We start from the raw sequence: 23,435 nt of genomic DNA, 5'->3' as shown, positions 1-23,435 counted from the left end.
TCCAGTGCCCAGGATCCTTGACAACATCCTGAGGCCGTGTATATCTCTGGAGTGTCCAGCAGGTTCTTAGAGGATGGGCACATCCTTGGAGATACATCTCTGGTGGGTGTGAGGAAAGTTGGTGTACCAAGAGGGTGTAATTGTCACTTGATTGTTAGTTGTTGCCTCTGTTCTTGTCTTTGCTGTTCATGCCCTGTTCCAGCTCTGCTTTTAGGCTCAGCACACCTGCCCTGTCCCCTCCAGCTGTCTGATGTGTTCTTCTATCCCTCTTCTCCTCCCTGTCTCAGAACTATACCTTTGGATTAGCCCCCCCCCACTTCTCCCAATACCCCCCCCCAGCTGCCATCCCAGATGCTCTTTCAGGTTTCCTACCTGCTGGCATCTCTCCTGACTCAGCCACTAAATAACCCTCCCACACCACTCACCTCAGGGCCAGCTGCTCAGGATGTATTGGCACTTTGAGCATCTTATCAGACAATAAACCATCACTGTCATAATAGTCATGGTGTGTCTTCCCCATCCCGAGACAGCATATCTGTGGCCCCCTCCTGGCCCTACAGGGATGGTCAGTGCCAAGCGGATGTTGAGGTCTGGCTGCGTTCTTCAGTGGTCTGCATCCTGCACCCCCTCCCCACTGGTGGGCTCTTTTCATGAGCAAGCATAGGCATGCTTTGAATTATACTAGGGTGGCCAGCATGAGAGGAATGTGTGTTTGTCTATCACATGGAAATGCCCACAGTGCCTCACTGCCCCCTTCTGTTGTCCAGTGTTATCTTTGATGCCTGCTGGGCATCAGGTTTCCCATATGCTCAGGGCCCAGTCTCAACTCTACATTCTTTATTCCTGTCTGGTGTCCCACTCCTGGTCTCCAGGAAAGCATGTGGGAATTGCTAAGACTGGAGAGGAAAAGCTGAGCCCTGCCTCACGTGCAGCATGGTGACTAAGGTTCAGTCAGGCAGGAACCTGGGTCATAGTCAGCTTGCTCCTGTGGCTGGAGGAAGCATTGTCAGGCTAAGTTAGCTGGACAGGGGTGTAGCACTCCCTTAGGACAGTGTGTCTTTGTCCGGTGGTTCTGTGTGGGTGTGTGTGCCTTCCCTGTGCCATCAGCATCGTAGGAAACCCACGAGTCTGCTGCACTCAACCCCTAAGCTGTCTCTGGGGACCACTCCATCTGGACTTTCCATGGCCTGCCCTCTAGCCCTTCTCCTCACCTTCTCAGCTAGATCAGACCTCCCCTGTTTCTCCCTGGCTCCTCCAGGACCAACATCAGGGTAGTTTTCTACTCTTAGGTCTGGGATGTCATGTGTTAACCTCTCCCGTTTCTCATTTCACACCAGTTCCTCTGTACTGCCCACCAAAGACTCCCCCAACTTAATGATGTCTCCCACACCTTTCTTCCTGCAATGCTATCCCTCCATACTCTGTCTTCACCCACCCCACCCCACCACCCAGCTTCCCATCTTCATAGACTCGAAGTAACACCACTGTGTGCATTTATGGTTGTGAGTCTTTTCTGGAATCCCCTGTACTCTGTTTTATCCCCAGAGCCCAGCCTGGGGCAGGCAGAAAGGGGAACTCACTGAAAGTTGGTGGAATGAATAAAAATTTGAAGCCAAGGGGCTATTGTTGTTGTTATTGGCTCCCCCATTGCCTGTGACAAGGGCAGGTATCTAGGAAGGGAGGACCCGAGTGCAGGTGTGTTACAGTGTAATCCTCAGGGCACAGTATGTCTGTCACATGATAAGGAGCTTGTTTTCAAATCTACCTGTTCGGGAAAAGAGGTGAGAAGTGCAGTCAGTCTCGTGACTAATGCAGTGTTTTGCGACAGCCTGGTGGTATTAAGAAGGGACCTGACCTTGCTGAGGAAGGAGCTAGGGCAGAGCTGACTGTGAAGCGGCCTGTACCTCCAGGAGGGCAGTGACAGTGTGGAAGGCTCACAGGCTTTAGAATATCAGCAGACTGGGTGGTCCTCTGGTGCAGGGGTCTCTTCAGTACCCCTCCGTCTCCAAAGTAGAGTAAGTCCTGTGCCATCGGCCTATTCTTATGAGTGAATATGGCGGATTATGAAGCCACACCTTTGGCAGCCAGCCTCTGTGGCTGAAGACGGGTGATGTGGGCCTCTAATGTAGAGGCATCAACCACTTGGTCCAGAGCATCTCTTGTCACTATCCAGGATGAAGCTCATTTTTTTCTCATGCTCACTCTTTTTCCTTTCCACCTGCCTTAGTTACTTTTATTCTGTTGTGATAAAACGCCAAGATCAGGGCAACTTATAGGAGAAAGAATTTATTGGGGCTTATTTTCAGGTGAATTTATGACCATCATGGTGGGGAGCGTGACAGCGCAGCTGGCAGACATGGTGCTGGAGCAGTAGCAGAGAGCTTACATGTGATCCACAAGCATGAAGGAGGGACAGACAGACAGCAGTAGCAAGAGAGCTAGCCAACTGGGAATAGTGGGGGCTTTTGAAACTTCAAAGCCTGTTCCCAGTAACACACCTACTCCAACAAAACCACACCTCCTACTCCTTCCCAAACAGTTCTACCAGCTAGGGACCAAGTATTCAAACATGAGCCTATGGAGACTGTTCTTATTCAAACCACGACCCCACCCTACCTCCCGGCCAAAGATCTGCAGGAATGCCACTCATGCCACAACAGTCAAGCCAGGGTTGATGAGAATGCTTTCCTTTCAGCCCAGTCCTGGCCACCTTTCTTTTCTGTGGACAAAGAGCACAACAAAGACCTTACTACAGATGAAAGTCGTTGACTTCTGAGTTTTCCTGGGGCATCTGTGGTAGAAATGTCTTACAGGAATGCCCCTCCTCAGAGAATACTGTGATTGAGCTCTACATTGAGCTCATCATCTATGGCTCCCCAGATCCTTTGGTCTTACCCTTGGCAAACCCAGGGCACTGGGTTTGTAGACAGAGGACATATTCCTATGACAGGTCAAAAGCATCACCTGGAAAATGTCACCCAATCCAGCAACATAACATAACATTTTGGGGAACTAGAAAGCATTTCTTTCCACATGTCTTTTTGTTTTCTTTAAACTACATACTTCTCATCTTCAGTTACTTGAACTTTCTCTCTCTCTCTCTCAGTTTTTTGAGACAGGGTTTCTCTGTGTAACCCTGGCTGTCCTGGAACTCACTCTGTAGATCAGGCTGGCCTGGAACTCTGCCTTCCCAGTGTTCGGTTTAAAGGTGTGTGCCACCACCACCCAGCCACGTTGAACTTTCAAATAGTCACCATGCTAAAGAAAAGTCTGTAAACGTTAGGGGGAGGCTTGTAAAGTGGGGAAATTAGCAGCCTAGGGCAGGGAGAGGAAGTAAGGCTGCTGAAAGTGGCAGGTGCAGGGGCCCTGCCACCAGAACTCAAGCTCTGGCCTCATGGCCTGTGGGAGAACTGCACCTCTCTTCAGGAATGGCCTCTGGGATATTCCTCCCGGAGGTTCCTGCGTATTGAGTACCAGGCCTAACACTGAGTGCAGCCTCGAAAGAAAACTGCGGAAGATACCCGAGCTGTCCTGGCCGGTCTGCTGATGCAGTGCTTTCTTTAAGCAGTCTTACTTTAGCCCTCACAGCAGAAACCTCCATACATAGATCACGCCCCTCCCCATCTCCCACTGTTCTTAGCATAAAGCCCTGGCACCTTCTGTGTGTGCCTGTGCTGGCCCCCTGCTCCTAGTGTTGGCTGTACATTCTGGCCACACATTTTCTCTTTGGAGCTTGCCCTCTCGGGCTCTTGGTGCCTCCCTTCTCGTATAACACTCCCGACAGCCGCGTCAGTTTCATTACTCCGGCTCAGACGTTATCTCTTGGGAGCTGCTCACACTGTGGACCCTCGGTGAAGTAGCAATCATCCTGCAGACCCGCTCCGTGGAGTCCCTTCTGTCTGCAACTACCACCAGCTAGTACTCTGTGGGTCTAACAGGTGCCAGGTGGCATTTTTCCTGCTCTCATGGACTTGCTGGTGAGGCGCCATGCTGAGGGCACAAGATACAGAATGCTTCCCATTCCAAAGACCTGTGGGAGAGGAAGCCAGCCAAAGGCACCCCTGGGAGAACCAGCTCTTCCCTGGAGAACTTGAGGGTGCAGAGAGGGGCTTGGGGACAATGCAGTGTTTGTGATGACAAATTCCAACCCTCGGGCTGGGGGAGAGTGCCTTCGCAAGGTGCTGCTCAGTGTGGCAGCACCGGCGCACCGGCGCAGGGTCTGCGCTGCTGTGTGCTGTCATCCCAACGGCATCCTCGCCGGCAAGTCCAGAGACCGTGCTCTCCTCGGAGGTGTTTGAGAACCAGTGTCTCTGAGGGTAGGTGTTGGTTATTATGGCCGCTTTCAACAAAGCTCCTGCCATGTGGAGGTGTGAGGCCTGGCCCAAGAAGCAAAGGATGGACCTTGAAGACAAGCCTGTCTGACTGGCTGGCCTCAGCACCTGCTTGCCCCTCTCTCCTTGACCGGCCACACAGTGTCTGCTCCAGGCACCACTGTCAAGAGCTGGAAGTCTGACGAGTAAGAACCTTCATTGCCTGTGGGAACAGCTTTGATTTGTAAGTTTGTGTGACAGCCCAAGCCAGCGGAGAAGGGTCACTTCAGCCAGCAGGAGAACTTGGGTCCGATCTCTAGCACTGAAAAGAAAAAGTGAAAAAGAGCTGCAAATGATAACACACACACACACCCGAAATCCCAGCATTCAGGAAGGGGAAGCAGGAGAAGTTCAAGGTCATCCTTGTCTACATGGGGAACATAGGAAGTTCCAGGCCAGCTTGGTGTACATGAGAACCTGTCTCAAAAAGGAAAGAATGAGGCCAAGCACAGTGGTGCACACTTTAAGCGCAGCACTCAGGAGGCAGAGACAGGCAGATCTCTGAATTTGAGGCCAGCCTGGTCTACAAAATGGGTTTAGGCCTACCAGGGTTACACAGAGAGGCCTTGTCTCAAAACAAAACAAAAAAGGAAAGGAAAGGAATAAATGAATGAATGAATGAATGAACAATTTAATTCTCCAAAGTGTGGGTATAAAAGCCTGGTTTATTTTGTTTTTGATGAATTTCCCGCCTTCCTTTCTAACTTCGTTTCAATGACCAATGTATAAAAGATGTCACTCAGTTGTAATATGTGTGTAAATTTTTTGTTTTGTTTTTGTTTTTATTTTTGAGTCAGGGTTTATCTGTGTAGCCTTGGTTGTCCTGGACTCGCTTTGTAGACCAGGCTGGCCTCAAACTCAAGTCAATCCAACTGCCTCTGCCTCCCAGAGTGCTGGGATCACAGGTATGTGCCACCAGGCCTGGCTATGTGTGTGAAAATATAAGAAACAGTTATGAAGGCTATTTACCAAAGCAACAGTGGTAGATATCTTTCAGCTGAAGGGAGCTTGGACTAGAGTGATGATATGAACAGTACTCTCAGGTTTTGTTCTGTAGTTTGGTCTTATCTGATACTTTATGATTATACATTTTTTTCCTCCCCAGAAAAAGGGTTTCTCTGTTTAGTCCTGGCTGTCCTGAACTCACTCTGTAGACCAGGCTAGCCTTGAACTCAGAGATCCACCTGCCTCTGCCTCCCAAGTGCTGGGATTAGAAGTGTGCACTACCACGGCCCAAGTTACATTTTTTTTAATTGATTTAGTTTTTATTTTATGTGTATGAGTGTTTTCCCTGCATGTATATCTGCAACCCTATGTGCTCATGGCTTCATATCCCCTGGAACTGGAGTCACAGATGGCTATGAGCCTCCACATGGGTGCTGGGAATCAAACCCTCGGTCCTCTAAAAGAGCAGCCAGTGCTCCCAACCTCTGAGCCATCTCTCCAGCCCAATGATGCATTCTTTTATCAAATGATTTAAAGTGTCCTAACCCAGCATTTAAAGACCTTTAAATTTTATTTTATTTTATTTTATGTGTATGAATGTTTTGCCTGCATATATATAAGCATACCTTTTGCCCTAAGAGGTCAGAAGAGGGTGTCAGATCCTCTGGAATTACAAGGCAGCTGAGCCCATTTTATAGACGCCTGGAGGAAGGAAGCCTTTTGTGTCTAGCCCCAGCAACATCACGGTTCCTTTTGAGTCGGATGTGAGGGGAGATCATTGGGTCCCATTGCCACAGTGTCCCTCTGGTTCCAGCACACCCCCTGGACCTCCTGCTGTAGGAGGTGGCAATTTGTGTCTGTTTCTTCCTGAAGGAGTTTTTTGAACAGTACCTCCATCACTTTTGCAGTTTCAGTTTAATGTTCAACCTGGAGCAGGTTGGCGTGTTCTGCTAAGTTCCTGTTCTATTTATAAATGTTTTTATTTTGCTCAGGGGGAATAGGTCCTTGTCACCCAGACAGAATGGACCTGCGGTGGCTCTTTAAGGTTTTTCACCCCGGAGTCAAGCTCTAAAGATGACTCAGATGTGGGAAATTGTACAGTGTGGCCCGGGCATGGCTGAGGGGAGGCAGGCAAGTAGGCTTCCTGCTTTTAGAGAAATGCAAGAGGGACCCCCATACCTGCCCTAAGGAAGCACGGGTACCGATCAGGCATCAGGACTGGTCCTGCTATAAGCAAAGCTTTCCCACTGGGACAGTAGTTAATTTAATATGATTAGAATGCTTGCATCAATTTTGAGTTTTGTTTGTAGTGCCAGATATTAAACTCAAGGCCTTAGTCATGGTTAAGTACTATACCACTACAATTTCAGCCCCAGAAAACTTTGTTTTAATTAATGTTTAATATGAGGAAGCCCCCATGAGAACTTATCAATGGGGGAGGGGGAGTTGAAGAGATAGCTCAGCAGTTAAGAGCTCTTCCAGAGGTCCTGAGTTCAATTCCCAGCAACCACATGGTGGCTCACAACCATCTCTACTGGGATCTGATGCCCCTTTCCGGCACACAAGTGTACATGGAGATAGAGCACTCATCTACATCAAATAAATAAAAATCTTTGAAAAAAAAATTACCAGTGGGGCTGAAGAGACAGCTTAGCAACTAAGAGTGCTTGCTGCTTATGCAGAGGGTGTGGTTTCTGTCCCAGCGCCCACCTGTTTGCTGAGGGCTGGCTGTAACTCCTGTTCCAGGGGATCCAATGTCTTTTCTGACCTCCAGTGGCACTACAGACTTGTGATCCTCCTTCATACATGCAGGCAAACACTCATACACAAAAAATCAAGTCTTTTTGTTGTTATTGTTTTTGAGACAGTGTCTCACTGTGTAGCTCTGGCTGTCCTGGAACTCTCTATGTACATTAGGCTGGCCTTAAACTCACAGAGATCTGTCTGCCTCTGCCTCCCAAATGCTGGGATTAAAGGCATGTGCCACTATACCTGGCCCTTCTGAAGTGGAAGGAAATTCTGGACCCAGGGTGTAACGGTGCACAGCTGTAATTTCACAACCCAGGAGGCTATTGCAGGATGATCACAGCTTCATAGTGCTACATAGTAAGGTTTCAATTAAAGAAAAAAGGGCAGGGAGGTCACCTGTAGGGCTAGGGGAAGACGGGAGAAGAGTTCCACTCTGGGAGATGGAACAGTTCTGAAGACAGCGGCAATGGTACTGACACTGTATTTGCATTTTTTGTCTGCATATATATCTGTGTACCACGTATGTGCCTGTTGCCTATGGAGGCCAGAAGTGAGGGGTCAGATCCCCTGGGACTGGAGTTACAGATGGTTGTGAACTACCATGTGGGTGCTAGGCACTGAATCCTGCTCCTCTGGAAGAGCAGCCAGTGCTCTTAACCACTGAGACATCTCTCCAGCCCTGAAGTGTCGTAAAAGTGGCTAAATTGAGGAGATGGTTCACCAGAGCCCGTGTGAAGCTGGGCTCAGAAGCATGCTTTTGTTTTTCAAGACAGGGTTTCTCTGTGTAGCCTTGGCTGTCCTGGACTTACTTTGTAGACCAGGGTAGCCTCGAACTCTGCCTCCCCAAGTGCTGGGATTACGGGTGTGTAGCACCGCACCTGGCTAGAAGCATGCATCTTTAATTCCACCCCTAATTGCAGCAGTTTGGGGGGGGGAGGGGAAGGTGGAAGACAGGAGAATTCCGTACGCTCACAGAGGCCCTGTCTCTTAGGGAGTGGAAAGCAAGGACCAACACTCAAGGTTGTCTCCTGGTCACACAGGTGTACTGTGTGACATAAACTCACACACAGGGATTTTTAAAAATGGCTAAAACCTTGTTTTGCGTATATTTTACCACACAGAGAAGCATAAAAGCATGGTGTTTTCTTACATGGCCCCACATGTTAGGATTTACGTTATAATTCTTCTGCTGATCATGGTGGTGCACACTTTTAGTCCTAGCACTCAAGAGGTAGCAGCAGGCAGATCTTTGAGTTCAAGGCCACCTGGTCTACAAAGTAAGTTTCGGGACAGCCAGGGCTACACAGAGAAACCCTGTTTTTAATTTATTTATTTAATTATATATGTATTGGTGTGAGGGTGTCAGATCCCTTGGAACTGGAGTTACAGACAGTTGTGAGGTGCCATGTGGGTGTCGGGAACTGAATCTGGGTCCTTTGGAAGAGCAGAGAGTGTCCTTAACCACTGAGGCATCTCTCCAGCCCGAGAAACTCTGCCTTAAAAAAATAAATAAAATAAAATTCTTTTAACTCAGTAGCATTTTATTTTTGTTTGTTTTCTAGTTGAATTTTCTAGATGCAAGAGAAATCAGAGCTGTGTGGATATTTACCAAAACTCACTGAAGCGCCCCCTGTGACGTTGTTGGACAGTTCTACCATCCAGATCAGAAAGGTCAGACCAGTGTTTGTGAGCAAATATTGGCCTTGTGTGCCCAGGGCAGCAGCCTTTGGTGGATGCTTTACAACCCAAATCAGCAGGCTGTTATAGGTCATTGTGCATGGTCCCTTAGTGTATCTCACCCTCACCTTTCCCCTCCACTGCCCTCTTCTCATCTTCTCTCCTCTCTCCCTTTTCTCTCTTCCTCTCCCTTCCTCTCTCTTTTGTTTTCTTGCTGGAGGCCAAGCCTAAGGCCTCAAACATACTAGACAGGTGTTCTACAACTGAGTTCCATTCCAGCCCTTGCTTTTGTTTTTGTTTGTTTGTTTGTTTTTGAGACAGGGTTTTTCTGTGTAGCCTTGGCTGTCCTGGAACTCACTCTGTAGAACAGATTCTGCCTCTGCCTCTTTCTGCCCCTGCCCCTGCCCCCGCCCTTGCCTGAGTGCTGGGATTATAGGCATGCACCACCACTGCCTGGCTGCTTTTTTTTTTTTTAATGTTATGTGTATGAGTGTTTTGCCTGCACATATATATTTGCACCACATGCATGCCTTTTTTAAGATTTATTTTTATAATAACTTAATTTTTGAAGTTATAATGTAATGACATCATTTACCCCTTCCTTTTCCTCCAAGCCTTCTCATGTCACACCCTCCACTCCTCACAACTTCATGCGTTTTTTTAGTTAATTGTTGTTACACACGTGTGCACGTCCACACATTCCTAAATATATAGTTGTAACCTGTTCAGTTAATATAATGTTACTTGTATGTTCATGATTTCAGGACTGACCACTTGGCATTAAATATCCAACTCAGGGACTCTCAAATAGGGAAAACTGTCCGTCTCACTCTTAGCTTTCCTTGGTTGCCTGTCCTTTGTCTAAGGCTAAAATTGATCTTTGTTTGTTTGTTTAGAAGAGGCTCACTGTATAGCCCTGTCTGGCTAAGAATTCACTGTAGTAAACCAGGCTGGCCTTGAACTCACAAAGAATCTCTGTCTGCCAAGCACCATGACTAAAGGCATGCAACACCATTCCCTATAAAATTTGTTTGTCTGTTTGGAGTTTTTTTTGTTGTTGTTATTTATTTATTTATTTATTTTGATTTTTTTTTTTTTTTTTTTTTTTTTTTAAGCAGAGTTCCTGTGTGTAACAGAACTGGCTGTCCTGGAACTTGCTTTGTAGACCAGATTGGCCTCAAACTCAGAGATCTGCCAGCCTCAGAGATTAAGGGTGTGTACTATCATACCTGGCTATTTTTATTTATTATTTAATGTGTTTTATTTTATGTGCAAGATTGTTTGACCTGCATGTATATATGTGTTTCATGTACGTGCCTAGTGCCAACAGAGGTTAGAAGAGGGCATCAGATCCCCTGAAACTGGGGTTATGGATGGTTGTGAGCCACCATGTGGGTCCTGGAAACCTCTTCAGAAGCAGCAAGTGCTCTCAACACCTGAACTTTCTCCCCAGCCCCATATTTTTTTGTTATTTTTAAATTGTGCGTCTATGTGTATCTGTTCTTGGGTAGTGTCCGTGAGTGCAGATGCCTGAGGTGTCCAGAAGAGAGCATCAGACCCCTGCATCTGGGGGTACAGGCTGCTATGAGTCTCCTGACATGTGGGCTGGGAGCTGAACTCAAGATTCTCTGCAAAAGCGATGCACGCTCTTTAACTGCTGAGTCATCTCTGCAGACTGTCAGTCTATCTGTTTTTGAGGTAGGGTCTCACTATACAACTCAGGCTTGAACTTCCTGTGTAACCCAGGCAGGTACTGAACTCATGATCCTCCTGTTTGCCCTCCTCCTCAGCTCTGGTATTTCAGGCATGCGTGCTCTGGCCTGTTGTGCACACCCACTTGGTTTACGTGTGCCTGAGTCACAGCGCTGCCATGCAGTGAGATGGTATCATTTCCCCCAAGCCTTCCAGCCGTACTTTACTTGGAGCCAGAAATGTCTGGTTCTGAAATTGTGGCATCTTCCACGTGTTCCTCAACACTTGTAATACAGAATCACACCCCAGGCCCTATTTCTTACCCTATTAGCGGCTTCCTCTGGAATGAACTGTCTGGAGCTTAGCTTTTAAGATGGCAGTTAGAGGAAGACAAGAGCTGCCTGTAGAACGTCTTCCATGGGACCGGAATGTAGTGCAGTGATCAGTCCTGGCCTAGTATCCCACCTATGGTGAAGCTAAGCATGAGCGTCCTCAGCACAGCTGGTCAGAGCTTGACGGACACCTCAGGCTGAGAGGAAGTATTGTCCAGCAGGCTCCTCTTGACCTTTGTTTCTATTTAGGTAGCCTCTAAACTACGGTGGCCTACACGGATCTCCTCAAGTAGAAAGCTGTTTGTAGCAAGATCAGACTTTTTTTTTTTAACCTTTTACAGGATATATATATATATATATATTTAAGCCAGAAAGATGGCTCAGTGCTTAAGAGCACTGGCTGCTTTTCCAGAGGACTTGGGTTCAGTTCTCAGCACCATGGTATCTCACAACTGTTTGTAACTCCAGTCCCAGGAGATCTGACATCCTCTTTCAGCTTCTGAGGGCACCAGGCACACAATGGCACACAGATACATATTTAGGCAAAACACCCATACAAGTAAGTAAAATTAATTTTAAATGTTTTTGGTTTTTGTTTGTTGTTTGTTTGCTTTTTGTTTTTCAAGACAGGGTTTCTCTGTGTAGCCTTGGCTGTCCTGGAATCGCTTTGTAAACTGTTCTTGAACTCACAGCTATGTGCTGCCTCTGCCTTAATTGCAGATGTTTTTTTTGTTTTGTTTTGTTTTTTTTAAGATTTATCATGGGAGCTAGAGAGATGGCTCAGACGTTAAAAGCACTGGCTTCTCTTCCAGAGGTCATGAGTTCAATTCCCAGCAGCGACATGATGTTTCACAACCATCTATAATGAAATCTGGCTCCCTCTTCTGTTGTGCAGTGTACTTGCAGACAACATTGAATACATAATAGATAGATAGATAGATAGATAGATAGATAGATAGATAGATAGATAGATAGATAGATAAAACAAGCTTTTAAAAAGATTTATCATTGGGCATGGTGGCACATGCCTTTAATGTCAATACTCAGGAGGTAGAGGCAGGCAGCTCTCTGTGAGTTTAAGGGCAGCCTGGTCTACAGAGTGAGTTCTAAGTCAGCCTGGGCTACACACAGAGAGGCTGTCTGAAAAAAGAAAAGAAGCTGAAGAAGACGATGATGAAGAAGCAGAAGATTTATGTTGTTACTTTATGTGTGAGTGTTTGTCTGCATTGCTTATGTGCAGCACATGTGTGCTGTGCCCGCAGAGGCCAGAAGAGGATGTTAGATCATTTGGAACTGGAGTTACAGGCAGTTTTAAAATGCCCCAAGTGGTTTCTGAGAATTTTACTCAGGTGGTCCTCTGGAAAGAGTAGTAAGCACTCTTAACCACCCAGCCAATTCTCTGGCCCACGGAGTTATGGTTTTAAAGCATTACTGGGAATCTGTCCCTAGTTTTTCATTGCTTAGAACCCATGGCCTGTCTGGTAACACATGGACCATGTGAAAAGTTGTTCTCCGAAGTTAGTGATGACTTCTTAGAGCAATTATTTATCTTCCTAGTCCTGTTTAGAAAAATAAAGACAAAATCAAGTCCTTTAAAATGTGAACTTTCAGTGAATGCACTAAAATTGTTTTCAATCCTACAGGGTGTGTGGGATGACAGACTGGTTAACAGAAAACCCCCAGAGACGGGGCTGCAGGATTTAGCTGTTCTTAACTCCCTCCTGGCAGCCTAGGACCTGCCTCCTGGGCACATCAGGCACCATGGACTCCCCAGGGTACAATTGCTTTGTGGACAGGGACAAGATGGAAGCGTCCATCCGGGACCTGGGGCCAAAGGAGCTGAATTGCACTGAACTACAGGAGCTGAAACAGCTGGCACGTCAGGGCTACTGGGCTCAGAGCCACGCCCTGCGGGGGAAAGTGTACCAGCGCCTGATCCGGGACATCCCCTGCCGCACGGTCACACCTGACGCCAGCGTGTACAGCGACATCGTGGGCAAGATTGTGGGCAAGCACAGCAGCCGTAGCCTGCCCTTGCCTGAGTTTGTGGACAACACTCAGGTGCCCACGTACTGCTTGAACACACGGGGAGAGGGCGCTGTGCGCAAGATCCTCCTGTGCATTGCCAACCAGTTCCCCGACATCTCCTTCTGCCCTGCCCTGCCTGCTGTGGTGGCCCTGCTCCTACACTACAGCATTGATGAGGCAGAGTGTTTCGAAAAGGCCTGCCGCATCCTAGCCTGCAATGACCCCAGCAAGAAGCTTATCGACCAGAGCTTCCTGGCCTTCGAGTCTTCCTGCATGACATTTGGGGACCTGGTGAACAAGTATTGCCAGGCAGCCCACAAACTGATGGTGGCCGTGTCAGAGGACGTCCTGCAGGTCTACTCTGATTGGCAGAGATGGCTGTTTGGGGAACTGCCCCTCAACTACTTTGCCCGTGTTTTTGATGTCTTCCTTGTAGAAGGCTATAAGGTGTTGTACAGAGTTGCTCTGGCCATCCTCAAGTTCTTCCACAAGGTGAGAGCAGGACAGCCCCTGGAGTCAGACAATGTAAAGCAAGACATCCGCATGTTTGTCAAGGACATTGCCAAGACAGTGTCTCCTGAGAAACTACTAGAGAAGGCCTTTGCCATACGCCTATTTTCCCGCAAGGAGATCCAGCTCTTGCAGATGGCCAATGAGAAAGCACTGAAGCAGAAAGGCATTACTGTCAAGCAGAAGAGGTAGGTGGACCCAGGATCATGTCCATGTGTGCTCATGCCTCTGTGTGTGTGTGTGTGTGTGTGTGTGTGCACGCACATGTATGTGTATGTGTGTTTGTCTGTGTGTGTTGTGTATGCGTGTGTGTGCCTGTGCTGTGAACATATTGCATCTGTAGAGCAGGAAGCTTTAGAGGAATATATCCTTGAGATCTGAGCATGAGCTTGTCCTGCCAGCCATTGGTCTGCTTCTAGCCTCTGTCTGTTCACCTGCCATGTGGATACAAAGACACTAGAAAGCAGGAAGGGCTTTGTAGTTATGGCCTTAACCAGACAAGAAAGCTAAATGCTACCCGGGGGGTCAGAGGGTTCAGCAGTTGCCAGCCTAGCCTCCTAGGCTCTGCCCTTTCAGCTCCAAGCTTCATGGCTGATGTTGTTTTGAATGCTGATTATGGTCTCCCTATTTCTGGAAAGCAAGGTTGGGAAGAGTCATAGTGTTTGACACCGGACACAGTAGGCTGCTGTAGGCATGGCTGTTGGCATGGAGTTCGCTTTCTCCTGGGCCCAAAGGAAGGCATATCTGGGGATTGGTACCCACCACTAACCTCGCCTTGTCTGTTTTATTTTTCTTCTTCTCCGTGTCCGTTGCTTCCTCCTGTTTCTCAGTGTCTCACTTTCTAAAAGGTAGGTCTGAAACCACACTTCCATGCTTGCCTTCTCTGCCCTGCCTTTCTTCCAGCCAGCTCTGGCTTGGCTGCTTGCTGTCTCCCAAGACCTGAGTGGCTCTCGTGGGCTGGCTTCTGCTTGCTGCTTTAGCCTGATTGATGCAGGCACTAGCTGTCTGTCTGTCTGTCTGTCCATCCATCTTTCTGCCTCAGTTGTGCAATCTGCTGGTGCTTGGCTGGCTCTGCAGCCTTGTCTTGCTGGAGGCTTACTTCATTTATCCTGGTTTCTTAAAGAAAAGGGTTTTTGTCCTCTGTATCTCCAGGCTGGGCACTCTCCCATGTATCAGGGGGGAGGTGGGGCTTCCAGGAATAATTTCACCCCATTTCCCAGTGGCACCTAGAACCAGGCTGCAGACCTGGCTGACTAGGTGAGATATCCTTTCCAGGCTTACCAAAATGGAGCTCTGGGGCCACAGGGTAAGGGTGGAGTCAGGCTGGACTCTGGTCACTGTGGGCTCTGACCCCTCCTCGCTTTTCCCAGGCAGTTTGTGCACTTGGCTGTCCATGCAGAGAACTTCCGCTCGGAGATTGTCAGCGTGAAGGAGATGAGAGACATTTGGTCCTGGATCCCTGAGCGTTTTGCCCTCTGTCAACCCCTCCTGCTCTTCTCCTCACTGCAGCATGGGTATAGCCTGACCAGGTGAGGTGCCCCCAACACTTAGAGAGTCACAGCCTCCACCCCACTTGCAAGACATGATAGGGTAGCTGGAAAGAAGACTTTGAACCTGGGACCCTGGTAATGTCCTGCCTCATCCTGTGAGGCCTGAGAATCAGAGCCTTTTCCCAGGCTTAACGTCATTCCCAAGCCGTGTAAACTTTAGAAGTCATTGCTGTGTGCACCACAGCTGAGAGCTCTGTAGGCGTCGTAAAGATACCGAAGTTCCCATCTCGGGAGCTCAGAACTGTCAGGAGACAGTCACTTGGACAGCTGGCCCTGGCCTCCCTGCTACCCTCACCCACTGTGTTCATCACAAGCCTGACCAGGTACCCCTCTGTGGGGCTCTGTCTGTGTAAGCCCCTGGTATGCTAGTGGGGGCACACCGCCCTCCAAGCTAGCTCAGGTTTTATTAGTACTCAAGTCTCCAATGATAGTTTACCAACTGTGGACCACCCCCACCCCAAGGCCCTGCCTGCAACCACACAAGCATTTTGGCTTGGTTAAGAGTCACTTCTCCCAGCCCCCAGGGACCTGAGCACCATGGTGGCAAGCCTTACCTTCCTCACATGTCCAGGGCTGAGCTTTCCTGTTTCTCTGGTTCCTGCTTCCCTGTAGCTTCCGGCACTCAGCTTTGCCTGAGGGGGAATGCACTGTGAATCTTCACCTTTGTCACGCCAGGGCAGCCTGGCCTGGCCAAAATGACACTGCAAGGTTCTTAGCCACTGTAGACAGAGGTGGTGGGAAAGGAGCATAGGCCTTAGGCCTCTCTATCCTAGACCTTGGGACTGACGGTTGGCAGTGATAACAGGAGGTGCCAGGGACGGCATGCAGGGTGTCACATGTGGTCTCTGCCCCCAGGTTCTATTTCCAGTGTGAAGGACACGAGCCCACCCTCCTACTCATCAAGACCACACAAAAGGAGGTGAGGAGCCTGGTTTGCTGAGCTGGTGCCAAGACCCGAATGTAGATGTGGTCCCTGCATGGAGCTTATTCTGACGCTTGAGAGGCACAGGGGAAGACAAAAATGACCCAGAGGGTCCTCTTCCCTAAACTCAGCCCTCTCCCACACCCTTTTTGCCTTCAGTGGTGGGAGGATTCAATATACAGCACCCTAAGCCGGGGCGTGGTCACTCAGCATAGCTGAACAGGGGTCGCTCCTGAGGGCAGAAGGCACAGCCTCACCCAGCTTTCTCCCTAGGTTTGTGGGGCTTACCTGTCCACAGACTGGAGCGAGAGGAATAAGTTTGGAGGCAAGCTGGGATTCTTCGGGACTGGAGAATGCTTTGTTTTTAGGGTGAGTTGGGCTGGTGTGGGAGTCCTCTGGCCACTCCCTCCTTCCTCAGCTCTTCCCATCTCTTCAGACGTTTGAGCACTTCAGTCTACTGGGCCAGGGTATTGTCTGACCCCGGCTGCTGCAGAGGCTGCCTGGAGGGGCTTACAAGTCACCGCACCATGTGCCTGGCAACCCTGCACAGGAGCCTTGTTTTATTCTCATTGTAGCAAACATCCTAAAACATGCCCTTGGTTACTTCTGGGTGTTGCTGGTTAGACTGTGAGTATCCCAAGAGCTAGCAGGACCTCATCTGCTAATATGATATGCCATTGCCACAGTCCCTCCCTCAGGGACTGGCCCAGAGCAGTCATGGGATGGAGATGGGCTGTGGCCTTGGAGCATGAAGGCCCAGTGAGGTGCCACATGCCAGTGACTCTGACTGTCACCCATTCGTCCCCAGCTGCAGCCGGAGGTACAGCGTTACGAGTGGGTGGTCATCAAGCACCCAGAGTTGACCAAGCCAACATCCTTCAAGTCCTCAGAGTCTGCAGCCAGCCCTTCTCTCCTCAGCCACTCTGTCTCTTCCGACCCTGCTGATCGGCTCTCACCTTTTCTGGCCGCCCGGCACTTCAACCTGCCCTCCAAGACTGAGTCCATGTTCATGGCTGGGGGCAATGACTGCCTCATCATTGGTGGGCACTTGGTCCCTTCACTTCAGTCTGGGTCCTACCTGTACTGGGAGGGGGCCATGGAGGATTGTGGGTAGCTGAAGGCCCTGTGCCCAGTCCTTGTTGACTGGTGGGAATAGACACCTCAATTAAGCAAAGGGAAAGGAGATAGGTTGTTGGGGGTAGACCAGACATGAAAGATGGGAGCCGTGGGCTAGCAGGCAAGCATCAGCCAGGGAGCCAGGCCCAGATGGTTTTGGAGAAACCCCCTGTAAGTCTGAGGGCTCTCTTTACTGAGATAGCTATTTAACAGAGCCTTCAAGGACAGGGGTGATGGGGTATCTAGGGATGGGGTGGTTGTTGGAGCAGAAAGACATCTGTTCACCTGCACATCCCACAGGGGGAGGAGGTGGCCAAGCACTGTACATTGATGGGGATCTGAACCGAGGCCGCACCGGACACTGCGACACTTTCAACAACCAGCCCCTCTGCTCTGAGAACTTCCTCATCGCAGCTGTGGAGGCTTGGGGCTTCCAAGACCCTGACACCCAGTGACCGGCCTGCGTTGATGGTGACTGAGCCACATTGAGGGGTGATGGGACAGAGGCCCAGCTGCCTCTTCAGGGATCAGGGAATGAATGAGACACCACCTCCAGGAAGTGGGCAGGTTTGCCTCCCAGGGCTACATTTCCCCGCCCTGAGCTTCTGCCTCTTGTAGGGAAAGGGCAAATGAATCTTCTTGCCAAATGTGGTTCTGTGGTGCCCCCTGCTGGTGCTTTGACTCTGCAGCTCCTCAGACCTCTGACCCTCTGAGGTTCACCTGGGCTACATTTGCTGCTACAGGATAGGATTGGGGATTGGGGCAGGATTTGTGGGGAGCTCTGCAGCTCCCCTTATTCTAGAAGGGATGAGGGCTGGAGAGCTGTTTTTTTTTTTTTTTGTCTTTGTGTTTTTGCAGAGCCTGAAGCTCTTGCTGCACCTCACTGCAAGTCCATACCTGAAGGTGGCCTCTGGAGAGACTTTCTTTGACCAGCTTGAGCAGTCAGCTCCATTCCCAGGGTTCTCCTCAGAGATGACTGGACTCAGTGAGGCTTTTGCCTCCTTGAACTCGTGTAGTTTTGGTGACTTCTGTGTTTCCTTCCCTTGTCACTGTAGTGACTGCGGCCCAGGGTCACCCCGACCCTAGCATGGCATGCTTGTCTCAGTCCTGCCTTCCGCCTTCTCCTCAGGCCCTCTGCTTCCCTAGACCTCCTCACACAGCACCTGATAAACCGATGTGACCTGATCCCTCTGCTGTCACTATGGCTGGCTACGTGCTGTGTTTTCTGTGTGCTACCCCTTCTCCCATTATGGCTTTCAGGTCTCTGGATGTCTGTGCTTCCCGAGGCCTGTACTGGCCTGGTACACAGTAGATGACAAGGGAAGCACTCCCTCTGAGAACTATAGCAAACTCCATGCCCCCTGCCCTCCCTCCCATCCTGTGACCTCCCTCAGCTGGTCCTGAGGGTCTAGGTAACACAGAGGAAGAGAGAAGAAGCAGTGGCCCAATGGCTGTGCTGGGGCCATAGATGTCTGGGTGATAAAAACAGGTGCCTGGTTCTCACATGACTGTCTGGCGTGCCTCAGAGTCAGCATGTGTCACACCAGTGCTTCTTTCCATGCTGATACTCGCTTTTGCTGTGGGAGGCTCCATGTTCCATGTATTCATGTCAGCTCTCAGCAGGGTCACAGTGGCACAAGAGGCAGGGCTGGAAGGAGCCCCGTGCAACTTTGGGCCACCTGGCAACGCCGCCTAGAACTATGGACTCTGCACAATGGACCAGTTCTCCCACCACGCTGGCTTCCAGGATGGGTTGGCTTGGGTCTTCAGAGGGGAGAGGTCCTGGGAGGCGCTGCTGCTCTCCTCCACAGAATGTTGTGAGCCTTGCCACCCATCTCCTCTGAGCCCACTGCCCAGGCCTACACCTCCAACTTTGGTGTTCATTTAACCCCATCTTGGTTTTTGTTACTGTTGTTTGTGAAAAGATCTTACTAGGGAGCCTAACTGGCCTGGAACTCCCTATGCAGCCCAGGCTCGCCTGGAAATTGCTATGTAGCCTAGGTTGGCCTTAAAAATCATGATCTGCCTGAGCCTCCTAAGTGCTGGGCTTATAGACATTAGGCCCAGCTCAGCACTTCCTGTTGCACTAACTCCAGGGCCCTGAGTTTGGTCTCCAGCCGGAAGGCCCCCAGGACTTTTCCAGGCTGTGCACCATGACGCCCACGCAAGCATTGCCGCTGGAACTCAGAAGCCTCTCAGAAGCGGTGAAGTTAAGTGGGCAGTATGTCCAGGGCCCTGCAAGGTCCCTGACTGGGTAGTGTGTTTTTATTTTGTGTGGCCCCCACTGGGCCTTCCTAGGGGTCTAGTCCAAGAAGACTGATCGATGTGTACCCATAATTACATCCTAAGCAAAGTTCCTAGCTGTTTGCCCACAACTTACTCAGTTCTTTAAATTTAATGTCCTCTTTTTTCTGACTTTTCTACCAAAAGGTGTGTGTCATTTTCTTTATATTTTTATTCTCATCACTGTTCTTATCTGATACTAAGTGTTTCCACTTAGTATTTATTTTATTAATGTTTTCTATTATTTATTAGCTTTTGATGTTAAAAACAAGCCAAAATTTGATGGCATTGTATAAGAAGTTATATTTTAGCAGCATTTAAACATTTGTTTTTAAAACAAATACCGAGCCTAATTTAAGCCAGTTCATTAAACTAAATAAGTTAACTTCAATCATATGCCTTTGGGACCTCAGAAAATCAGTTTATGCTTTGGTTTTGGTTTGTGACAAGTGTCAGTGTCATGTAGCTTGGTCTATCCTTGAACTAACTGTGTAGCTGAAGCTGCCCCACGTGTGTGCCACCATGCTTGGTCATAATCAATTTATTCTTAAAATGATTTATGATACAACATTAGGTGTTTTGTTTTTTTTGTTTTTTTTTCAAGACATGGTTTCTCTGTGTATCCCTGGCTGTCCTAAATTCATTGTGTAGACCAGGCTGGCCTCAAACTCAGCAAGATCCATCTCCCTCTGCCTCCCAAGTGCTGGGATTGAAGGTGTGCACACCACTGCCTGGTCTGATTTCTCTATTTTAATTATTGGACTGAAATTACTATTTTAATTATTTCTATTTTTGTAAGCTGCTTGCTTTTACTTCTCCAACTTTTCAGAGCATTTTGTTTTAGAGACTTCTGGATTTCTGATTTTCAAATGTCTCTTACCCATCTCCTGAGCTCCTAGAGCTCTTCTGACCTCTGTAAATATTTTATATTTGATAATTTAGGGTTTGCACCCATTTTCTTGAGATGCTGAGGACTGAACCTAAGACCTTATACACACTAGGCAAGTTCTCCACACTGAGCCATTTTCTCAGCCTTGTATTTATATATTGAATTGATTTTCAGTTTACACCAGAATTGCTGAGGCTGAAGTTTCCATCGACCCTCATTTACTTGACCTCTATAAACACCCAGACAATTGGTGTAGTGACATACCTTCAATCTCAGAACTCAGAAGGTTGAGGTGGGTGGATCTCGGTACATTTAAGGCCAGCTTGTTATATGTAGTAGATTCCATACCAGCCAGGGCTACATAATGAGACCTTGTCTTTAAAAATATGGCAGGGTTGGAGGTGGGGGTGTTTGGTGAGAAGGTCAGCATCCATATGGTGGCTCACAACCATCTATAACTCCAGTTCCTGGGGGTCTAGGCCCTTTCCTGGCCTCTTTGGGCACTGTATTAATGGAGTACAGACATAAACACAGGCAAAACACTCATGCACATAAAATAAAAATGAATGAATTATTGTGGGTGCAGAGCCCCTGATTGGACCACAGGCCTTGCTTTTCCTCTAGACAGGAATACATGTGGTTTGTGTAGTTACCTGCTTTCTCACATTTTTCACTAGTCTAGAAAGTTGTCAAACTTAAAAGACTTGTACTGGTTTTTTGTTTTGTTTTTAAGCCACCATTTGGGTTGTAATCCTCTATAGAACTACCTTGAAGGTGGCCAGATCGTCAGTAGCTCTCCTCAGGTTTATGTGGCAGAGTTACTATGTCAAGCATGAATGCCGAGCAGTCCTTATGGTTCTTTCCCCACAGTGTTTACATCAGGCCAGAAAGCATGCAAAATAAAAGATAACTTTTGTGTTTAGATTCTTACCTGGGTCTGCTGTGTGTCTATAATCCCAGCACATGGATGATGGTGGCAGAAAGAGCATGTCATCCTTAGCTACAGACCAAGTTCAAGGCTTAGCTTGACAGGCCCTGTCTCAGGAAAGAAAAAGAAAAAGAAGAAAAGGAGCTCTTTATGACTTCCCTCGTTGCATCACTTTCTGATTGTGCTGCTAGCTCGTGTTAGATGCAGTGTTGCATGGCACAGTACTACAGACAAAATGGTTGTTGCTTGTAGGCTAGGTCATTTTATTGCATGGGATTTGTCAACACTATTTAGGACTAAGGAAACAGTCCGTGGACACATGGACCAGTGACATGGCAAGAACCAAACAAACAAAAGATTCCCCTATAGACTGGTATCCACTAGTTTGCCACTTGGCTGCTCTACAGTAGCTGCCTGGCCTTGTTTTCCTGTGTGAAGAGACCAGAGCACCTCTGCTTTGTATTACACCACAGCGTTGGCCATGTGGTCAACAGCTTATAAGCCAAACTGGAGAGAAGGCTCACCAGTTAAGGCACTGGCTGGTAGTCGTGCGTCCTGGTGCACACCTTTAGTACCAGCCCTCAGGAGTCAGAGGCTGGAAGATCTCTGAGTTCAGAGGCCAGCCTGGTCTACAGAGTGAGTTCCAGGACAGCCAGGGCTACACAGAGAAACCCTGTCTTGGGGTGTGGGTGGGATAGCACTATCTGCTCTTCTGGAGGATTGGGGTTCAAATCCGAACACACTTAAATTGTGTTTCACAACCATCTGTCACTCCAGTTCCAGGGGATCCTGACACCCTCTTCTGGCCTCTTTGGGTACCGCATGCAATTGGTGCACAGACATACATGCAGACAAAACAATATAAAATAAAAATAAAGGTTTTTAAAAAAAAGTTTGTAAGCTGAAGACGGAAGGGGAAGAAGTTCCAAGCCTAATTTTACCTTTCAGATGTTGTCATTATGGGCTCTGACAAATGGTCACCAATTAGGTGTCATGGTGTATACCGTAATCTTGGCACTCAGGAGGCCAAGGCAGGAAGATTGCAAGCATGAGGCTACTGGGACTAACTGAGTTTCAGCTGCCTGAGCCTACATAGTGAGACCTTATCTTAACAACAGGAAACAGTGTGGTCCCTCCCTGACCCTGTGGAGCATCTCAAGGAAGATGACAAACAGACTCCTGCTTACACAGTGTGGATTTGCAGCAAAATACAACTTTGTGATGTGAAAATAAGTGATTTGGTGATGTTTGGTTAGTGTTCCTATGACTCCTAAATAAAATTAATAACTGATGAAGAGGCATCTTTGTACGTATGTGCCATGAGAGTACAGGATGGGAAGCTCTAGCACCTTCTAGGGTGAACTGTCCATCTCTTGAGAAAGGGTATAGACTAAGGGGCCATTGTCCTCTTCAAGCCCATCATGGCATGACAGGGAGACCCCACAGAGAGGAGTATGCACCCTGCTGCGTTTGCCACGGCCAGCCATGGTAACCTACTTCCTGACCTTGCTTTCTGCCTTTTGGTTCTTGCGGTTTGTCATTCAGAGTACATGAAGAATGGAGAGGAGCCACTGTCAGGAATCTTTGTCAGATGTCTCCAGTACTCTTGGTTCTCATGAAACATAAAACTCAATGTCAAAGGCAAACACACATTTCTCATTCAAAAGGAGATTTTTACTTGGACATTTGCATAAGTTAACATCTTTCCTAATACCGTACACCTTTTTTTTTTTTTTTTTAATGTCTTGAAGTACTGAGGATTTTATTTGGGCGCTTGCACACAGCACTTGAGTTATAGATCAGATTTTTTTTCTCTTTTTTTTTTTTTTTTTGTGTGTGTGTGTGTGTGTGTGCTTGAGACAGAGTGTCCTAAGGTACCGAGGATGTCCCTCAACCAACTCTGTAGCCCAGACAGGCCTTGACCTTGTGTTCTTCTTTCTCATTCTCCCAAGTAGGTGAGATTACAGGCTTGTGCCACCAGGCCAGCAGAATATTTTTCCTTTGAACCCTGCACAGATGCCCACTCACCTGTCTAGTTCCTCTCTGTGAGGCTCTGGGCACTGTTTCTGCTCTGTGCCTGCAGCACATCTAGGGTCCTGCTTGCTTCTTCATGAAATAGTGGCTGCCCACTTCTTTCCTGGTTCTCTTCCCCAGACTAGCCTGTGATTGGCTTCTTTGCTGCTCTTCTGTATCCCAAGGATGCCGGGAGGCCTGGCCCAGCTTGAGAAGTCCTTGTCTATTAGGGCAGCAGGGGCTTGACCCTAGGACTATCCCAACATAGCTACTGTGAGCTCTGGTTTTCTGCAGTTCCTCACGTGGATACAGAACTTACTGCCTATGGTTTTTACCACCACACAACCCCCTTCCTGGAAGACAGGGCTCTCTGTTGTGAAGCTTTATAGCTTCTAAACAAAACAAAACAATGGGCTGGAGAGATGGCTCAG

The 23,435-nt window shown here is 48.4% G+C and overlaps 1 protein-coding gene across 5 annotated transcripts in view; it reads left to right on the top strand.

Annotated features, from left to right (window-relative positions):
- Tbc1d24 (TBC1 domain family member 24) overlaps positions 1-22,286 on the top strand; it is a 30,415-nt gene extending 8,129 nt beyond the window's left edge. Inside the window, exons 2-11 of one of the 5 annotated variants that reach the window (XM_055604548.1) lie at positions 8,627-8,735; positions 9,860-9,954; positions 12,409-13,491; positions 14,134-14,151; positions 14,674-14,832; positions 15,709-15,772; positions 16,049-16,144; positions 16,584-16,815; positions 17,192-17,362; positions 17,750-22,286. In XM_055604548.1, coding sequence (XP_055460523.1) covers positions 12,527-13,491; positions 14,134-14,151; positions 14,674-14,832; positions 15,709-15,772; positions 16,049-16,144; positions 16,584-16,815; positions 17,192-17,346 — 1,689 coding nt within the window. In that variant the 5' untranslated portion in view covers positions 8,627-8,735; positions 9,860-9,954; positions 12,409-12,526 and the 3' untranslated portion in view covers positions 17,347-17,362; positions 17,750-22,286. Of the gene's footprint in view, positions 1-8,626; positions 8,736-9,859; positions 9,955-10,077; positions 10,440-12,408; positions 13,492-14,133; positions 14,152-14,673; positions 14,833-15,708; positions 15,773-16,048; positions 16,145-16,583; positions 16,816-17,191 lie in introns of those variants that run through there. The other 4 variants (XM_055604547.1, XM_055604549.1, XM_055604551.1 and 1 more) reach the window with 4 other exon arrangements.
- Positions 22,287-23,435: the final 1,149 nt, after the last annotated feature.

This window comes from Psammomys obesus, unplaced genomic scaffold (assembly GCF_907164565.1).
Source record: "Psammomys obesus unplaced genomic scaffold, mPsaObe1.curated_primary_1811, whole genome shotgun sequence".
NCBI lineage: Eukaryota > Metazoa > Chordata > Mammalia > Rodentia > Muridae > Psammomys > Psammomys obesus.
This window is presented reverse-complemented; position numbering and strand designations above follow the sequence as displayed.